Source organism: Atta cephalotes, assembly GCF_000143395.1.
Source record: "Atta cephalotes unplaced genomic scaffold scaffold00005, whole genome shotgun sequence".
Classification (NCBI taxonomy): domain Eukaryota; kingdom Metazoa; phylum Arthropoda; class Insecta; order Hymenoptera; family Formicidae; genus Atta; species Atta cephalotes.
In genome coordinates, this window is record NW_012130069.1 from 3,742,648 (window position 1) to 3,761,374 (window position 18,727).

At 35.4% G+C, this 18,727-nt stretch overlaps 2 protein-coding genes across 2 annotated transcripts in view; one reads left to right on the forward strand and one right to left on the reverse strand.

Annotated features, from left to right (window-relative positions):
- The window catches only part of LOC105626319, a 19,346-nt gene extending 5,309 nt beyond the window's left edge, over nucleotides 1–14,037 (forward strand). Inside the window, exons 8-26 of the mRNA XM_012207621.1 lie at nucleotides 551–1,058; nucleotides 1,249–1,390; nucleotides 1,508–1,681; nucleotides 1,924–2,469; nucleotides 2,556–3,462; nucleotides 3,718–4,822; nucleotides 5,064–5,351; nucleotides 5,451–5,660; nucleotides 5,740–5,895; nucleotides 6,045–7,187; nucleotides 7,268–7,626; nucleotides 7,904–9,285; nucleotides 9,508–9,692; nucleotides 9,776–9,930; nucleotides 10,161–11,335; nucleotides 11,471–11,682; nucleotides 12,017–13,030; nucleotides 13,238–13,687; nucleotides 13,951–14,037. Of these exons, the coding sequence (XP_012063011.1) occupies nucleotides 551–1,058; nucleotides 1,249–1,390; nucleotides 1,508–1,681; nucleotides 1,924–2,469; nucleotides 2,556–3,462; nucleotides 3,718–4,822; nucleotides 5,064–5,351; nucleotides 5,451–5,660; nucleotides 5,740–5,895; nucleotides 6,045–7,187; nucleotides 7,268–7,626; nucleotides 7,904–9,285; nucleotides 9,508–9,692; nucleotides 9,776–9,930; nucleotides 10,161–11,335; nucleotides 11,471–11,682; nucleotides 12,017–13,030; nucleotides 13,238–13,687; nucleotides 13,951–14,037 (10,198 nt within the window). The remainder of the gene's footprint in view (nucleotides 1–550; nucleotides 1,059–1,248; nucleotides 1,391–1,507; nucleotides 1,682–1,923; nucleotides 2,470–2,555; nucleotides 3,463–3,717; nucleotides 4,823–5,063; nucleotides 5,352–5,450; nucleotides 5,661–5,739; nucleotides 5,896–6,044; nucleotides 7,188–7,267; nucleotides 7,627–7,903; nucleotides 9,286–9,507; nucleotides 9,693–9,775; nucleotides 9,931–10,160; nucleotides 11,336–11,470; nucleotides 11,683–12,016; nucleotides 13,031–13,237; nucleotides 13,688–13,950) is intronic.
- A 1,248-nt stretch (nucleotides 14,038–15,285) lies between these two features.
- Nucleotides 15,286–17,699, reverse strand: LOC105626320 (TBC1 domain family member 22B). Its single transcript, XM_012207622.1, has 7 exons — nucleotides 17,617–17,699; nucleotides 16,998–17,542; nucleotides 16,585–16,715; nucleotides 16,242–16,496; nucleotides 15,905–16,154; nucleotides 15,607–15,830; nucleotides 15,286–15,432 (listed from the first exon to the last, which is right to left on the reverse strand). Exons 1-7 carry the CDS (start codon nucleotides 17,697–17,699, stop codon nucleotides 15,286–15,288), a joined length of 1,635 nt encoding a protein of 544 aa, XP_012063012.1.
- Nucleotides 17,700–18,727: the final 1,028 nt, after the last annotated feature.

Below are 18,727 nucleotides of genomic sequence, written 5' to 3' on the forward strand. Positions count from 1 at the left end.
ACGTACCGTACTTACGTACTATAGTAAGTATTAACTTAACTTACTACTACTACTACTACTACTACGTACGTTACGTTACGTACTACTACACACACACACACACACACACACACACACACACACACACACACACACACACACACACACACACACACACACACACACACACACACACACACACACACACTCTTCCTATATATATATATATAAATGAATTTTGAATTTATTACGAAATAAATTTTTAAATTCAAAGTTCATTTACAAGAAATATAAATAAAAGTTCCTATACATATGTATCTATCGCAAGAAAAGATATGTTTTTTTACGTTAGTAATATATATTTATTTTTTAGTTTTGTATAGTATTTATATACGTAATAAATTTTATTGTTTTTAATATTTATATATGTAATAAATTTTAATTTTTTATCTTTATTTTATTTGATAGGATAATATTTTTTTAGGAAAATAATTTTAATTTTATTTTATGTTATTCTCTCTTCATTAGTTTTATATAAGTATCATATAGTTTTATTCTATTCTTTTTACAGTATCAGTATCGATATGATGAGCACAATGACAGTGGATGCTTTTTACAAATCCGCCGGGCTTAAACTACGAACAAATCTTTATACTTCCGGAAATATGCAGCTTCATCTGAATCTAAACAACACCCGTTTAGTACATGTGAGTCTGGGCTTACCGAATCGCAAGATTGAAATGTTTTCGTTAGTCTCGGACGTTGCTTTTATCAAAAGCAACGGTGGCGAGATGCAGGAAAAACCATTGGGTATTTTGGTAGCCGATCAAAATCAGAAAAACTTGCGACATCTTGTTGTACCCAAGAATATCATCAGTAACACTACTTGCAGCTGGACCGCCTTAGATAGACTAATCGGTTTAAAAATGTGCACTGATTATCAATTTACAAACATGACAAAAGATCCCAATGCACCCTATTTCATTTTAAATGGTCTTACGCTATTCAAGATCTCGTTGATTAAAGCTGATCCAACTGCCAAAAATTATGTGTTAGAATATAGCTGGAACAAAACTCAGGTATAATCAAAGTTATACGCATAACTTTTTATATAATACCTATGTGTAATTTCTTTGTTTTCGATAATAATTATGATAATTAAATAATGATATTTAATGAGAATTATAATAAAATCTTGATTTTTCTAAATATTAACATTATTATGAGGCGATAGATAGTTTTTCATATTTTTTATTAATTTTTTTCCAGGAGTATAGCACGTTTAAGTTAATGTTCGACACACCTGGCTCGCAGGTGAATAGAGAAATAAGCGCTGTTATCACTTTTGATATAATAAATAATAACGTTACTGCTCTATTTCATTCGGCTGGCAATTCTCTAATTGCTAAAGGTTAGTGTTTTCTGAATGCGTATCTAATTTTCTCAAATATTGATGAACGAAGATATTATAGTAATGTCTGTACATATAAAAGAAGATATTATAGTAATGTCTGTACATATTTTTCAGGTACATATAAACGTTCTGAAGATGAGATTTTTATAGATATTGGTTTTGATATTAATGGCACAAAGCACTTAGATGCTAGTCTGGGTTACTCGAGAAAGAAGTTCAATCACGGTTATACTTATCATCCTACAGCTCATCTAATTATCAATAGTGAACGCATAGCTGCCATTTCAGGTATTTTGTTACGCACAATTGTATTAATAATTAAGCAATTGAATTTATGCATTATGCGTTATTGTTAATTAACTCTTTCAGAAAAATAATTTAATTTTGCTTTTTACTTATCTTTAAACTTTTAAAATTCTAATTAGTTATTATATTGATATATAATAATATATTATATATAACACATTATAATCATATACTTAAAAAAAATATTAAAAAATTAAGCAATACTTGAAATTTGAAATCACCAGGTGTCATTAGAAATGCACAGAAGAACAATGTTTCCCAGTTCGATATAGATCTGACCTTTCAAACAAAGCGAGTTTGGAGCAAATTAGTCGGCTACATTGTTAGGCGAAATATCAGTTTGGCCGGCGATTTTCAGCTGGATTATCAGATCCAACATATGCCGAGAAAGGAAACTCTCCACTTGGAGGTTTCGCTATCTAATCGCTCCTCGAAGACATTAACGTACAAAGCCGCTGAAATGAAGTTGCATTCCACCGCCTATCCACAACTCAACGCTGTAATAAGCGCTTGGTATCAACAAGCTCTTGGCCATTTGGAGCTCCATGCCGAAGTAAATTCCAATCCGCACCTAAAGGACGATCGGCATAAACTCACGGCACAGCTCATTATTTCCTATTCGAAGATGTACTTTCAGAATCAAGGCACGAAAGTGACCGCATTGATAGCCGTCACTAAACCTATCCAGAACTTGGACCTTAAGATGGGAGTTAATCACTATGTCCTTGGCCCCGAATCGAAGACTAGTTTGCTCATAGGATACGCACCAGGTATGATACAAAGTTCACAATTGTTTACAAACATAGGCGAAATCTTTTTGGTTATAAGAAAAAATTCAGAAATCCTGTATTTACAGGAAAGGAGATTAGTCTGATCGTCAATGTTATCATGCCGCGCGGTTTATTATTTTCTATGGAAGGTCATACAAACCTGACAATTCCGAATTTCAATTCAATGTTAATCAACGCGCGTATCAACGAACGCTCGAGGAACGAGTATGACTTGGAGTTTTCCGGAACATGGTTTAGCGGTCATAATATGACTGCGCGTGGCGCTTATTCTGATCGATCGTCTGCCGTTATTGTCAATCATCACATAAAAATGATCTTCAAATCGCCAAGCTTTGTCACTCCAATTCTACTCAACTGCCATTTATATCAGAACCACAGCGATCTCAAAATCAGTCTGTATGCTGAACAAGTGGACTATGATAAGTACGCTTTTGTGCTGAATCATACGATGCTGTCGGCGACCAATTTAATGTCTTATGTAGAAGCAAGATACCGTGGCAACGTGTATTCGGCGATGACAAATATCGATACTACGCGAGAAATTCGTGTAGAGCTACATCTGGATAAATGGCGTGATGTGCATCTGACCCTGAGTGGTATCAATGAGGAGAATCGGCATGAGTTTGCGGCAGAAATCAAGTGGGATGCTAACAGAGATCCTGCCTTGAAGCTGAGTACGATGTTGCAGTTGAACAGGATGTATCTGATAGACGTAAGTTCCCCCGGAATCAAACGAAGCGCGTTGGTAATGTTGACTTATCCGGGTCGACTAGTAGCTGGCTCTTGTGATTTAATCGTACGTAGTCCACACAGTTATTTGGTAGATATTATTCTGGACTGGGGTTCGGAAAACGCGATTAAGACATCGATTGGCGCGGATTATGTCGTGCAGCCGGAAATAACAACTGTTAAGTTGGAATTGCAACTGTTAACGCCTTTTGAAAACTGGAAGAAGACTGCTTTGAACGCAAAGTAAGAATGCATCTGATATATGAATTATTTTATGTAATAAAATATATTTAAAATTATTGAATATAATTATTGAATATTTTTAATTATTAAAGTATTAATTATAATATTTTATGCGTCAATAAAAATATTTAAAATGCTATTAATAGTTAAAATTAATAGTTAAAAGTAACACCAGTTTATTATAATAATGAAAATATTATTATTAATTCTAGCTAAATATTATTAAAAATATTTTAATTCTATTTTTGTTCACAGATATTTACAACTGCCAAACAAGATTCTAGCAAGTAGTAGTGTTCATTGGAAAGACTCTCAGCACCTGATAGCAGAGATCTATGCTAGTGCAAACGAATACAAAGATCTGAAAGAGTGGACAGCAAACTGCGGCTTGATCAGTACCGTCCACTCCAACTCAGCAGTGACCATGAATATCACCCACAAAGTACTACGCTCGCAAACGACGGATACACACATGTTGATTAAGTATAATCCTGACAAGATAATTGACGCGCGTAGTGTTTGGCACTTGGACAAGGAATCGGATGACGTGTTTAATCTAACAGGAAATCTACATTTGCATTCGCCTCTGGCGAACTATCGGAACAGCGAACTCAAATGCCAGCTGCGTCTTATGACCAACTGGAAGTTCTTTGGCGCAGCCAATCTTGACTTGGATAAACGTAAATACACTAGTCAATTAATCGGCGATCTCGTACGCTGGAAGGAATCCAAAGTGGAGTTTAACGTTACCACGCCACTCGAGAAGTTTGCCTTTGTTCGTGGTAGATTCGGTCTGTCGGAAAGCAACCATCATGTAGTGGCAGAACTTGTCACACCGAACGGTCCTCTAGGCATTGAGGGATTGTGTCAAATCTTTACCGCCGCTTATGACTTCAACGTCAAACTCATGGTAGCGACACCAATCGAAGTGCTACAGAAAGCATTGATGGTGGCCAAGCTAAATAGGCGTGAGGCTGACTTCAGGATTGGTTATAATAACATCACAGCGGGTTTCCTCGGCACTTGGCATTATCACAATATTACCGATTTCGATTACAGCTACATAGTACTCACGCCTCTCGAAGGTTTTCAAGAGTGCGGCGTGATCACAAAACTGGTCGTAACGCACACAGAGCGTGAGCATATGTTGAACGTAGATACAGAGTTTTCGATGAGATTGGCGGAACTTAAACTTGGTATCATGGCTAAGGGTGGACCGAAACCACCACCTGTTAAAATTCCTCCGTTAAAACAGGGGATTATAAAATCCATGACAAACGATTCCGAATTGTCAGAAGAGGAGGAAGAAGAAGAAGAGGACGAAGATGAGGATAGTCTCTATTGGCGAGGAGAATTGCAGGTAATTGTAATTCGAATAAACGAAAATGAAATTTGATTATAAAAATTGGGTTTTAAGAACTTCACATTTAAATTATAAATATTATTAATTAAAAATTGAAATATTAATTTATAGATATATTTAAAGAAAATTAACGTAAATGTTAAAAATACATATTTATTCTTTTTTAACAGAAATATAATTATTAATTTAATGCTATACTGCTAGTTAAATGTGAATGAATATATTTATTTATTTGCAGCTGTGGCTTGCAATAATCTCGGATATATTGGCAGAGTTAGATATCGATACTGAAGATTATACCTATAAGATACTAGGCACAATACAAATACCACCTGAAAAAATTGTCATAGAGGACAGTTTTACCATGGAAGATGTTTTTCATATAAAAAACGATCTTCATGTTGATTTAACGTTCAGCAAAATTAGAGAGATAACGTCCTTATATGTCTTTCTCGTTGATATGGAGAATCTCACTTATCTCATGGACATGAACTTAAACATCAGAAAAAATACTACATGGTTCGAGGTAATATTTTTAATTTGATATTATTTTTATAATAAGTAATAGAATAAACTATAATGAAGAAGAAAAGAAATTCTATTAAACACTTAAAATTTTACACAGACTAGATTTCATGGCAATTATACGTATAAAGTCAATAGGAACAATCGAAAGATTGTTGCACATTTAGTGAAATTCGACATAAAAACTCCCTTAGAAATTTTCAAAACCTTCAACACTAACGCGATTATAGAGATCCAGGACACTCTATACAAGAATATACTTACAATTCATGGAGACCAATTGTTTTTGGATATATTCGGAAATATAAAAGTGAGTTTCACACGCTTTTTTTAAATTTACAAATAAATATTCGTAAGACATTTAAATAGAAAAATTTTTTTTCGCATAGTTGGAGCAGGCTTTATTAGATGTGATGGTTTCGGGTCTGATTGATTCACCTATTATAAAAATACCGAAAATTACGATTGTCGCGAAAAAGGATTTCGCTGGAAAAAGAAAGCAAATTCAGTTGAACGCAAAAATGGAACATCCTGTATCCAAACAAGTAAAATACCGATATTTATTTTTAATTTGATTAATTAAAATACGAATATAACATTATCTTTTATTAATTATGTAGTCTATTTGATTGTTATAGAAATAATATTATTAATTAAACAGAATTAAATTAAAATCCAAGTCTTTATTTTCTAGATATCCTTTGAATCCACCTGGCAAATAGATGAATATCTCATAAAAGCTTCTGGAAAATTGGAAAGTTGGATAAAAGCTCTAGAATCATTGGAAACCGACATCTTGTATAGCAATGCAATTAGCGTAAACAATACCGCCAAGTTAAATGTGCATGTAACGCATCTCGGTGATCAAAAGTATCAATTGATTGGAAACATAAACAATGGCAAGATTGATGGCGATCTACACACGCCACTGTCAGAAAGACCTCATTTCCAGTTTCACGGTGACTTAAGACAAATCAACGAATCGTTGTATGATATCAGGGGAGAGTTAAAGAACGATTTACAAGCGAAATCTTACGATGTCAGCACTGTCATCTTTATGCAGAATAATATTGTCGATTCAATAGATATAAAGGCCGAGCCGAAGAGCGCAAACAGCAATCGACTTATTTTTAGACTAAAAAGGAAGAAATATGGTCTCCTACTGGATGTGGATGGCGGATCGTTCAATGGTACCCTCGACGCAAATGTGCTTAACAATCTGAATTGGGATGTGAGAGTTCGCACAGATATTCGAAAAGTTAATGAAGTAGATATTTATCAATTAAATACCTTCATGAACGTGCAAGTAAATGGCAATACTACTCTATATATTCTTGCGGAGACACCCTGGAATGACAGCAGGATCCTGACGGTGAAAGGTAATATGATGCTGACTAATACGAGCGGCGACGTCCGGTTGGATCATGGAATGAATAATGATCGATATCATGCAACTGCAAAATGGAAATTGATCTACATGGAAAACATGCTTCTGAAATTGATTACGGAATTTGACACTATGGATCTGGGCAAAAAGGAATTATCCACTCATGTATTCTTTAAAAATCCTGGTCGATTATACAGGAATATTGATGTAGGTTTCGATCTGGATATCGATAAAAAGTGGGAATTTGAGACAAACGCGACTATTAGTTTTCGCAATCAGGAGAACATTGACGCAGTGTTTGTTGTAAAATTACCACCTCCAAACAATGATGATCATCGATTCCTGATTAGTTATCACACTAATAAAAATAACAAGGAAGTACAAATTATTTCTTATGTAGTGGGCTACAACACAGTTCGAACTCATAAAAATTATGCTTCGGACGGATCGGTTTGTATCTCTGATATTAATAAATATTAAAATTAATCCGTAATAACATAAACTGGAATAAATTAAATGTAAAATTTTAGATTCAAATGGCTACGCGCGACATTAACGGACACTTCCGACTGACTTGGGGATTGTTGCCCATGCAATCCATCAACAATCTCTTCAATATCACTTTTAATACAAACGAGATAGATCTCAAATATTCACTCTATACACCTTTCGTTTCGCAAGAAGAAACGATCGTATTTCTTTTCAATTATGATACTAATTCCGAGCAATATTTGATCAATGCTAATCTTTTTTATCCTTCAAGCCGACATGTTGGAACTGCAAAGATATCTTACGAAAGTCTAATAAACGTTAATGGAACTGTTAATGCTTCAACATCTATGCAGCATTTGTCATACATTGGATGTAATTTTGTTATACTTACTACCTTGTAAGTATAATTTTATTATATAATAAAATTTATTATATAATAGAAGAAATTGTATAATAAAGCGAAAAAAAATTAATTTTCTCGTCGCATGATGTTCCAAAAATCAAAACTTGATTATACTAACTTCATTATACTAATTATCAAGAATTTTATAATACTTTCAAAAATTTTATTTGCCACTCAAAAATGATGTTCTAAGACATATTAGAAATATTTGCATACTTTATAAAATAAAAGAATATTTCTTTTATTTTTTTAATTTCTTCTTTTTATACAGGAAACAGAATAAAAGATTCTTCGAGTTCTTTTGGCCTAATAATACGGGTTTATTGAATTCCGATTACAATTATCACAGTGAACGATTGGATTCGAATCTGGAAGGTATTTTGCACATAGAAGTTCCTCTGAATGCTCGTCACATCGGCATTCTAAACTATGGTTACAAGAAACGTCCACAAGTCACTAATGGTCACTCTACTTTAATGTACAATAATCAAAAGGTGCTACATGTTCAATATAATTCAAAGAGTGAATCTCGAGCCGGTTTCGACAAAGATCGTATGCAGATCACGGTGGAGAATATTTACAAGCCTCTAGGTATTGTCTACGTGAACCAGTATGAATACAGTGGTGGAAACGAAGGTACTAACTATCCTACTGTCGAGTTCAAACAAGTGAATGTCTATCGACTAGATAACAGCTCGGCGTTCAACATCGTCGGTGAATCTAGAGTTCGAACTACTCACACCGGCCAGAACATCCATCTAAAGGCGATGCACTTAAACAAGACATTCCAGTTAAAGACAGACTATGAGGTTTTATCCGGCGAATTTGATCACAATACTTGGTTGAGTTTAGCTGAAGACGCATGGGTTTCTTATCATGTGAATATTCTGAATAAAACTACCGAGGAAATGGACAATCAGTTCCTTATTCTCAGTATCTGTTATCCACGACGAAATTTCACTTTGGGCGGATCCTATAGGATCACTAGCGACGAAGTGAACTCTGAAGCGAATTTACAATGGGAACGTGATGATGAGAAGTCGAGGAGCGTTGGTGCAATTTTTGATTGGATGAATATTACCGACACGTCGATGGAGAGTCAACAACAAGCTATGTTAACTTTTTATCATCCAACTTTCGAGAAAAATATTACTTTAAAGGGTGTATTAACGAGAAAAGACTATAGGGATTTGCTGAATGTCGCTTTCACCGCAGATTATTCCAATAACGAAAATAAATTATTAACATTGTCCGCATTGTTGAGAGACGAGAGTGATGAATTGAATAAAAAGTATGCCTACAAGATAGCCGGCAAACAAATCAGTACTAAATTAGATCTTGATATCGAGGGATTTATTTGTAAAAAAGAATTTATATTACTTGAAACGGTGAATCATGCTCGGTACGCGCGCGGTTATATGCCGAGTGAAATTGGAGAATTAATTAGTCGAATCGACCGGAGATCGAAGGAAATAATTTATCGACGAGTAAACAATGACGAGGTCAAATATTTCGCGATCGGTTATTATCCTTCGCCTTCTCAGTACATTATAAATGGTAGCGTTATCAATACACCAAAACTTAACGCCACCGGCATTTTCTTCTTGGACTCGAATGAGAAACTCACTTGGATGATAGTGAACTATACACCCGGTAATTAATAATATATAAAAAATGTTAAATAAACGATATTAAAAATTAATAAGATGGTTGATAAAATAAGTATTAAAAATATTAAGAAATTAGAAATTTTAAAATGTGTATATAATATTCTTTATTTTATTCTATAGTTTATAAAAAGCTTACATATTTAAAATAAATTTTATAGATTTTTTAATTATTTTTATTTTCTATTTTCAATATTCTTCCTTATAGATGCAACAGTTAGCTTAAGAATGCACGGCAGTATTCCGGACGCTAGAAATGCCATATTTAATATTTGGAGAACCTATGACGATGATTTAAGAATTTCGGACGTTTCTTTCTACCTAAAGATGAATCACTCAAGGCTCATTACTTCAACTTTGCGATGGCGGCCGGAACTTAAAAGCGATGTTATTGTAAGATAAATTCATACACATTAGACATCCACTTAATGTAATTTTGATATAATTAATAGTGATTATGTTACAATTGTTGATAGACTACTGTAAAAACGACATTCAATGAAATGTGCGAAAGCGTGAATAACGATATTGATTATTGGAAGCATTATATAAAGAGCGAAGTAAAAAGTGCAATCATGGATGTATGGGAGGATGCTCAGGAGGACATTTCGGGATTCCTTGACGATTGGAAGTATGTAATGAAAATCTTATTTAATAGCTAAAGCATAAAATCAAATGTGTAAATAACAAAAGATAAATGATAATATGATGAAATAGATGATATAAATTAAGTAATATATATTATATATAATGCAAAAAATATTAAGATAAACAAGATGTTAAAATATAGTAGTATAGAGTAATTATCTATATTGTGTGAATTTATATTTATACAATTTTCTTTTTCTCTGTTCTTTTCAGTGATTTAAAAATTCTTGAGCATGATTTCGAAGATCTCAAGATATATCTAAACAATTCCTATAACGCGAATGACTTTTACATCAAGGATATCATCGGTTTCGGTATATTCATTATCGACGAACTGTCTCTGCGAAGTCATATCGAATCCCTTCCTAACATTCTAAATGAAATCTGGGAGATAATGGGCGAATCTGGGGAAGCTTTGCGAAATTCGTTGCTCTGGTTGATTGAGACTATCAAGAATGCTTATCATAAGGTATCCGAGATTATAGTCGCTGTATTGAGAGGCGATTCATTGTCGCAAGTAGCGAATATAATTGAGAAGCTGATCGAAAAGTATGACATATTTATCAAGGATCTGCATGTATCCTTCATTAAATATATCGAAAATTTGTGGAACACAATTTTCTCATCCATCTCAGAACAATGGTATCGCTTCTTGAAATTAATGGAACCTCTGTTTATTCGTTTTCTTCATTATGTTGAGACGCTCCTTTGGAAAGCAAGCAAAGAAATGCTGGATTTTTTGTATGATCGTAAAAAAGAGCTCATCACATCGCCGTATTTTGATCGCTTCACTAATTTCACCCATGACATTGATAAGGTCTATCGCGACATCAAGGCAAACGATATTGTGACCAACATGCATAAGTATTCAGGCTTGATAATACAGTTTGTAAAAGAGCGCTACTTCGCCTTCGTGCCATTCGGCAAGGAGCTTAAGGATGTCGTGGATGAGATCGTGTCAGAATTGAAAGAGCTCCGGAAACTGCCATCAGTCAACTATTCTATAGAGAAACTCGAGCAGCTATATGAAAGAATTAATTACTTCTGCGAGTATTTTGAAGTCAAGCTCAAAATAGAAGGTTTTATTCGATTGGTGCACTCTAAGATGATGGACATTAGTCAAACGGCGCTGGAAGCTGAGAGTCGTTACAGAGAGGCTAAAACCATGTTCATCTTCGATCCTAATGAGGGTTTGATGTGCCTGGAACAAAAATTACCCATGTCTTGGCACGCCTTTAATCAAACGCCCGAGTTCCACGAAATACCGGAAATCAGAGCGATCGCTGATTTCAAGACATACTTTGTCACCTCAAACACTACTTTCTGGAGTCTTTACTATCAATACAAGCCATACTCGGAGTTGTCAAACTGGTTACCACCGTTCAAAGGTTCGTCTCGCAACTACGAAAAATTTAAAAATAATTTAACGATAACTGAGCTTAGTTTAATATCGGATTAATCGAATTTTAATCAAATACATCGAAAATAATATAATTAAATTTTAACAATTTGTACCATTTCAGCACAAGCCATGATTATTGGTTCCCAGCATTATATTACTTTCGATGGACGTTATTTTGAATTTGCGGGAAATTGTATCTACTTGTTAGCAAAGGATTTCATACGCAACACTTTCACAGTTTTAGTGAAATATGATCAACAAGATGAGAAAATTACTCATAAGATTATAGTGCTAATCGGAAGCAATGCTATCGAATTGGACCTCTTCAACGATGTCAGTATATAACTTATGTTCATGTTTATGTCAAAAATTAAATTAAAATTTCAATCACTTTTGACTAATAAAAAATTATGTTTATGACTACATTACTTAAAAAAAAAACCGTTTCAAACGCTAGTATAGATTTTTTTCAAAGGAAATTTATTTTAGAAGGCAAAAATAAAATTCATAATGAGATCTAGAAAAAAGGAAATCTAGATCTTGAAAAAAAAAATTGTTTTCAATAATTTTTAAAATAGCTTCTTAAAGGAAGTAAAATATCCAACAATAATTTATTATTGTATTTTAATAATAAATGATATTTTATATTAAATGATGTGTTATCCAGACAATGAAGCTGATCTCCCAGAAATCAGCAGACATCACAAGCAACTTGCAGCTACCGATTGAATTAGACAATGACACATATGTTTATCAAGTGGAAAATGTAGTGATGGTAGAACGCAAACACAACCAATTTCGACTCGAATGTAATCTCAAGTTCAACGTATGCACCTTGGAATTATCAGGTTGGTATTACGGGAAAACAGCCGGTCTTCTTGGCACAATGAATAATGAACAGTTTGACGACACCCTGGGATCGAACAAGTTACTCCTAAAGAATATCGGCAGCTTCGCTCATAGCTGGTCCATCGGCGAAAACTGCGCCGACACGACAAATCACGCCAGTAAGATTCAACAGCAGGATGGCCCGGTAACTACGTTCTGCGACGAGCTGTTCGTGAACAAGAGCTCGGAATTCAGTGTCTGTTTTGGCGTGATCGATCCAACCAAATACATCGATATGTGTCTAAGTAGCCTGACCGAGACCGAAGTGTGCACAGTGGCGATGTCGTACATGCAGATGTGTATGTTCCGCGACACTTATCTGCGAATACCCGACCGATGTACTACATGTACCATGATGGATGGCAGTCAAGTGGCGGAGGGTCGTTTTAAGCGATTGGAGGGTGACAAAATACCACGATCAGCCGATGTGGTGTTCATCGTCGAGGCGAAGAGCTGCAATCGCGACATAAAGATAAACAGCAGCATGGAGCTGCTAATCACACAGCTCAGTAAGGAGTTGAACGATCAAGGTCTCACGGGCAACCGATGGTCCTTGATAGTATTCGGTGGTGACGGAGTACATGACAAACCCAGAAGTATCATCCTTGACGGGCAGATCTTCACAAAGAACGTACCGCACTTTGTCGATTACTTCGACTATGTACCAATTGGCAGCGGCAGTCAGGACATCTTTGCTGCAATCGGTTTCGCCTCGCGGCTCGTCTTTAGAGCCGGTGTGTCGAAGACCTTCATATTAGTACCATGCTCGCATTGCGAACCAGAAAATCAAACGGTAATCCTAATTTTTCAATTTTGAGATTTAGGTCCGGTTACATTATAACGTTATTTCGACTTTAAGCAATGCTTAAAATTTTCACTTTCTTTAAAGAGAGAAAGAAATAGAGAGAATTTTAAGCCTTGCTTAAAGTCAAAATAATGTTAGTGCAATCGATTTTAAATATAATTATCGAATTATTATCTAATTAATCATTCATTTTAGCTGGAATATTCCGTGTTACACCAAGTACTACTGGAGCACGACATCACTTTGCATATATTGATGGATGGTGACTTCCAATTTGAAAAGGAAAAAGTCAGCAAGATTTTCTACGGTTTAGATGCAGCCAAGTCATACACAAAGAAGGATTCCCGTACCTTGATTGGTGATGTGGATCTGAGGAGACAGGTTAAGCTCTCCAAGAATGTGTTGGGTTATTGCACGCCACTGTCTCTAGAGACGAATGGCACGATATTTAGCGGAGACAAATTACGTCTTGAGAAGTCAGCTTCGATCAAAAAGTTTGCAAGCGTCTTTTCAAAGAGGATCGCTCTCACAGCCGAGCCGAACAAATGTCAGTTCTGCGAATGCACCGCTGATAATAATGGCGTCACGCAGATGGAATGTATGCCGTGTATATATCCGACACCCGTGCATGTGAATTACGTGAGTGTACGTATCATACGCTTTATTAGACTGCATTCGAAGAATGCGCTATCAACATTATTGTGTTATTCTTTTCTCTATCTTTATCGTTTATTAGGTATAAAATGAGAATGACACAACATTGCTGATAATATGCTTTCTGAATGCAGGCTTAGAAGCATCAAACAAAAAGAATATTTTGTAGATTTTTGTAATATCTTTGTATTCCTGTAAGCACTTGTCATCATTTAGAATATGTTTAATTGAATGATTTCTTTATTGTATTGCAGGAGACTTTTAATCTCAACGAGTCCCTCTCGATGATGCCACCATTGGACGATATAGATTATGGCCAAATCGATATAGAGAACGACTGAAATAAAATTAAAGAAATCCATACACTCCGTAGATAGATAATATAGGATGCTAGATAACTCGCTGATATATATATTAGTCGTATTTATTTATAATATATCTTATAAGATGCAGATCACTTGATGCTACAAATATTTTCGAAACATTTGATTGAAGAAAAATTTACTATAAATTGATCAATCAAAGGGTACGTTCCAAGTTATGCATGAAGCGCATGTATCATTTTATCCTGCTTTATTATTTGATGAATAAGGATGAATAATGCAACATGCGTTTCATGCATAATTCAGAACGCATTCAAAAAATGCTTCAAAGCATTTGTAACATTGACTATAATATAGGTAATATATACCTACCTCCTTTTCCAAGATTTGTCTTACAATAAATTAGGGCATTAAACTTGGTTTGCATTAAGAATATCTATTAAAAACGTACAGAAAATTTAAGCGTATAGAATGAATTTGCACAAATCTGTATACATTATTTTTAAATAACAATTGACAACCTAATGTCAGATTCTAAGATTCATTTTTCTTTTATATATCACAATTACAAAATTATCCGTGGCATATAGCATAAATCATATATTTTATTATTTTAATATATAAAATATATCGAAATAAAGCACATGCTATCAAATATTATGCTATAAAATGAAATATATCACGTCGTTTGTGAATATTAAATATTAAAGCATAAACATTAGTTTCAAAATCAAATTCTTGACAATAGTTGGGATAAATAGGAATATATGCAAGGATAATCAAGGAAACTGCATAATCACTATAAAAGTACAACACAGGGTCGATATATAAAACTTTTCTGTCTATATATATTATCTGTATATAATGTCTGAGACCTTATTATATATATAAAAATTTAATGCAAACCGGGAAATGGCAATTGATTCGCGTTACATTCTCTGCATCCTAAAATGCATTTACAATTTATTCCACAATGGAATATGGCGAGTTTATCTAAACATTCTTTTCATGAAATCTTTCAATGTAACAAAGGAATAAACTCTATAATGCATAAAGTAATCGTGAAAACTTAATAGCCGACGCGAAAACGAAACGTAAGAGACCGATTGTTCCGAAAACTTTCGATATGGCCGTGATAGACTGAACGTCACAATATACATAGTGACGGTGAGACGGAAGAGGAGAACCGGCGATAATACGATAGCGCTCGGCCTCGCAATTTGGCCACTATTCATAATAACATCAACCCAATCCGTTTGAAAGTGGTCATCTGGTTGTCGTATCATAGGCTTGCAGGTGATTGGGTGCGTCGGCAAATGTAAACTTCAATTTGTATGCCTCGGCTACTAGCACGCCTATTTCTGAATCCGTCCAATTTTGCGTGGGCAGGTTTTGTAGCATTAACATCAGCCCCTGTAATTATTGAAGAATGACAATCGATCTTTATCTATAAGATTGTAGCATATTTTTCATTTAAGCGACAAGTCGATACAAACATCATTTTTCTTGATATTCACTAAATAACATAACAAGACATTTAAATCAACTTGTACCACCAAATGAAGAGCATACTAGCGGATGAATTACTTGAAAATCAGGTTGCAAGAGCAAGTGTCGCCTCCAACGAAGAAGGAAAGCCGCACATACGTAGAGCTGAAACGAGGCGAATCTGTCAGATTCTGCCAAATACGTGTCCCACAATCGGATAGTACAGTGAAGCGGGATTTCTCTGGTTAGCAGATTATTCATCCATCGAAAAGAGAATTGTAGATAATCCACTCCATGTTGATGCAAATGTTGATGCAATGGTGCTGAAAGCATTACAATAAAAGGTTTAAAAAAATGAAAAGGACAAACATAAAACAGGTCCTAGTGAGATATTTACCATCAATCCTTTGTATTAGCTCCTTTAACTGGTTCACTTTATGTTGGATTCCCAACTGAGCAAATATATAATTATCTTGTATACCATCCAAGAATTTAGATAGGCACCAAAAACTATCCGCTTCGATAATATCACGTTGTTCCTTCGATAACGACGCCACATCATAATTTTCTAGATCTTGCCAAGCTTGTATCGGCACCGCCTCTTGCAGAAAAACCAAGAAGAAAGGTGTCACAAGATCATTCATGCCCTATAACAACAATGGATATACAAATAAATGATAACATAAATTTTTATTATATAAAGAGTAAATAAGATACGATTTTATATGAAATACCTGAACGTAACCAGATGCAGGATGTCTAATCGCCCAAATATACAATATTCTCTCGAATATCAGTTGCACCGTCGTCTGTTGAAATAGCGAGATAAGCGGTGACATTCTAGGGATATCGATATGAATCTGGCGATACGTATCTTGAAAACCTTCATCCCGCTCGACGTCGTAATATTGCTTCACCAAATTCCAATAGTCCAATCGTTTACGTTCCAACGCAGGTTGTCTACGTTCTAGATTAGCTGGCAAGTACTCCTACAATGGCACGAACGCAATCGTTTAACGTTTTGCGACAGCATTCTACTAAGCTTGACAATGCGATGTGTTTACCTTCTCTACTTACAGACAATAACCGCCAAGTGACAGAACGTAATTTGGCAGGTACGCCCGACCATGATAGCTGCCTTAATTCATCTAGATTCAGCACGGATGCTTCCAAAAGTAATTGAAACTTGTCCACTTTGCTCTCGCCGTCTGAACAGATTTACAATTTTTTAAACTCTGTGTCTTAAACCTAATCTACAATGTGTTTTTTGCTTTTTGCTTTTCATTAATTTTTATCTCTTATCCCATTTCATTTTTTATTATTTGAGATAAAAATTAACAAACTTCGGAAGAGATGAAAGACAAAAAAATTGTTATAAAAAGTCATAAAGAGAAAAACAAAACAAGAAATAAAAACAGGAAATAAAAAGAGCACATTGTAGATTAGACTTTAAAGATCAGGCTGCTAAATGTGAATAAATGGATACATACCCTGCTCCTTTGAAGGTACAAAAAATTTATTAGGAGCATTTGCCTGTCTCAGCGGCTGTGGTCTACCAGGAAATTGTGTCGGCTTGTGCTGGGGCGATGCACTGTGCTTTAAATCTGCATCTTCACTGGAGTGCTGGCTGTTAAGCATCTGTGGATGCAGATTCACGTTGCGTAGATGTAATGGCTGCACTGCCAGCCTTTGAAGAGCCTCTGCCTTTTTTTCCTCGGGGATAATTTTTTGTTGCATCATCTTGGCATTTGCCTGGGATGACTGTGAACACTTATTGCCAGATCTATGACTGTTGATAACACTAAGGGCCGCCGAGTGACTGACTCTCTTCGAAATCTTTACATCTGAGACTGTACAGAATTCATCATCCCCTGAATCCCATGCGTCATCCACACTCTCCTGAAAGTCTTGAAAAGAAGTGGAGCCTCCACTTCCACCTGTACTACTGCTGCTGTTAGCAATACCAGTCAGATTGCTGGATCCAATCGTTGCAGGATTAAACTTGCCATACCTAATGTCTTGTTTCAGACTTGGCCTACAAAGAATAAATCGATTATTAAGTAAAATACGAGAAATCATAAGAGAATAACATTATAAAGAAAAACACACCTTCCTGGTACAGCTCGTGTGTTTTTCTTCCAGAAAGACTGATGGGTTGAGATGGCCTGATGATGGTAACCTTGATTTTCCATTGCTGTAGGAAACCAAGTTAGCTTGTACCTGGTAGTCTTTCAATACAGGTATTGCAGCACAGATCCTCATACCCTTGCAACGATAGCTAAAGATCTACAAGAACCAGAAATGTTGTAATACTTGTAATTCTAGCCATCATTGAGTATTTTTCATTTGGTGATATAGTCCACAAGTGTCACTACCTTTATTATTCATTGAATATCAAGAGAGATAGAATGTTATATTGACCTATATCACTAAAAGGAAAACACCTATTGTTATCATAATTTGTATAACAGATGTGTACTAAACCAAAAATATATGATTATAAGTATAAACTTAATATAGGTCAACTATTCTCTAACACAGTCATAAACTTAGCATTTCTGATAAATCAAAGAATAATATAGATATAAATATTTCATAATCTTGTTAATCTTATACACACGTGATATCGAATATAACATCAAACGAGGTTGTCAACGCCTAAACAACTACAATGATGGAAGGGATAAAGAGGAATGGAACAGAAGGAGAGGACGGATTCTCCGAAATAACAAACGCATCATAACATATGATTCCTCAGTACACCGACGAGGACGTGCCCGATTCCGACGCGTCGCGGGTGATTCACACAATCGAATTATAGGGATACACTCCGCGGCGTCGACGGATACACGTCTACGTGCTGCGCGACGAGGAGTCTCGACGTCGCCGTTGACAAATTAAGGTTATGTTGCGTAAGTCGCGTCAAAAATCGCCGCGCAAGAGGCGAGGTAGTAGAAGAAGAGAGAAAAGAAAGGAGCTATATACAATGAGATGAGGAAAAGCGTTCCTATACATTTCCTGTCTGTACAATCGACGATCCCACGAGGTCAAGTGGTCTAGTTTTCTAGTTGGCCACGGCGTCGCGACGACGACGTCGTCGTCGTCATCGTCATTGACATACGTCGTCGTCGTTTCTGTCGTCACGATAGATCACGATTTTGCCGAGCGCGATCACCGCATTCCTCTCTCTCTCTCTCTCTCTCTCTCTCTTCTCTCTTCT

Bases quoted from the DNA above. Each gene is read 5' to 3' on its own strand.
- LOC105626320 (XM_012207622.1), bottom strand. From the start codon at position 17,699: ATGGAAAATCAAGGTTACCATCATCAGGCCATCTCAACCCATCAGTCT. The intron at 16,716-16,997 runs GTATGTATCCAT...AAATCTGTTCAG, and splicing joins TGTACCTTCAAAGGAGCAGG to ACGGCGAGAGCAAAGTGGAC. The intron at 15,831-15,904 runs GTAAATATCTCA...TAATGCTTTCAG, and splicing joins GCTAATACAAAGGATTGATG to CACCATTGCATCAACATTTG.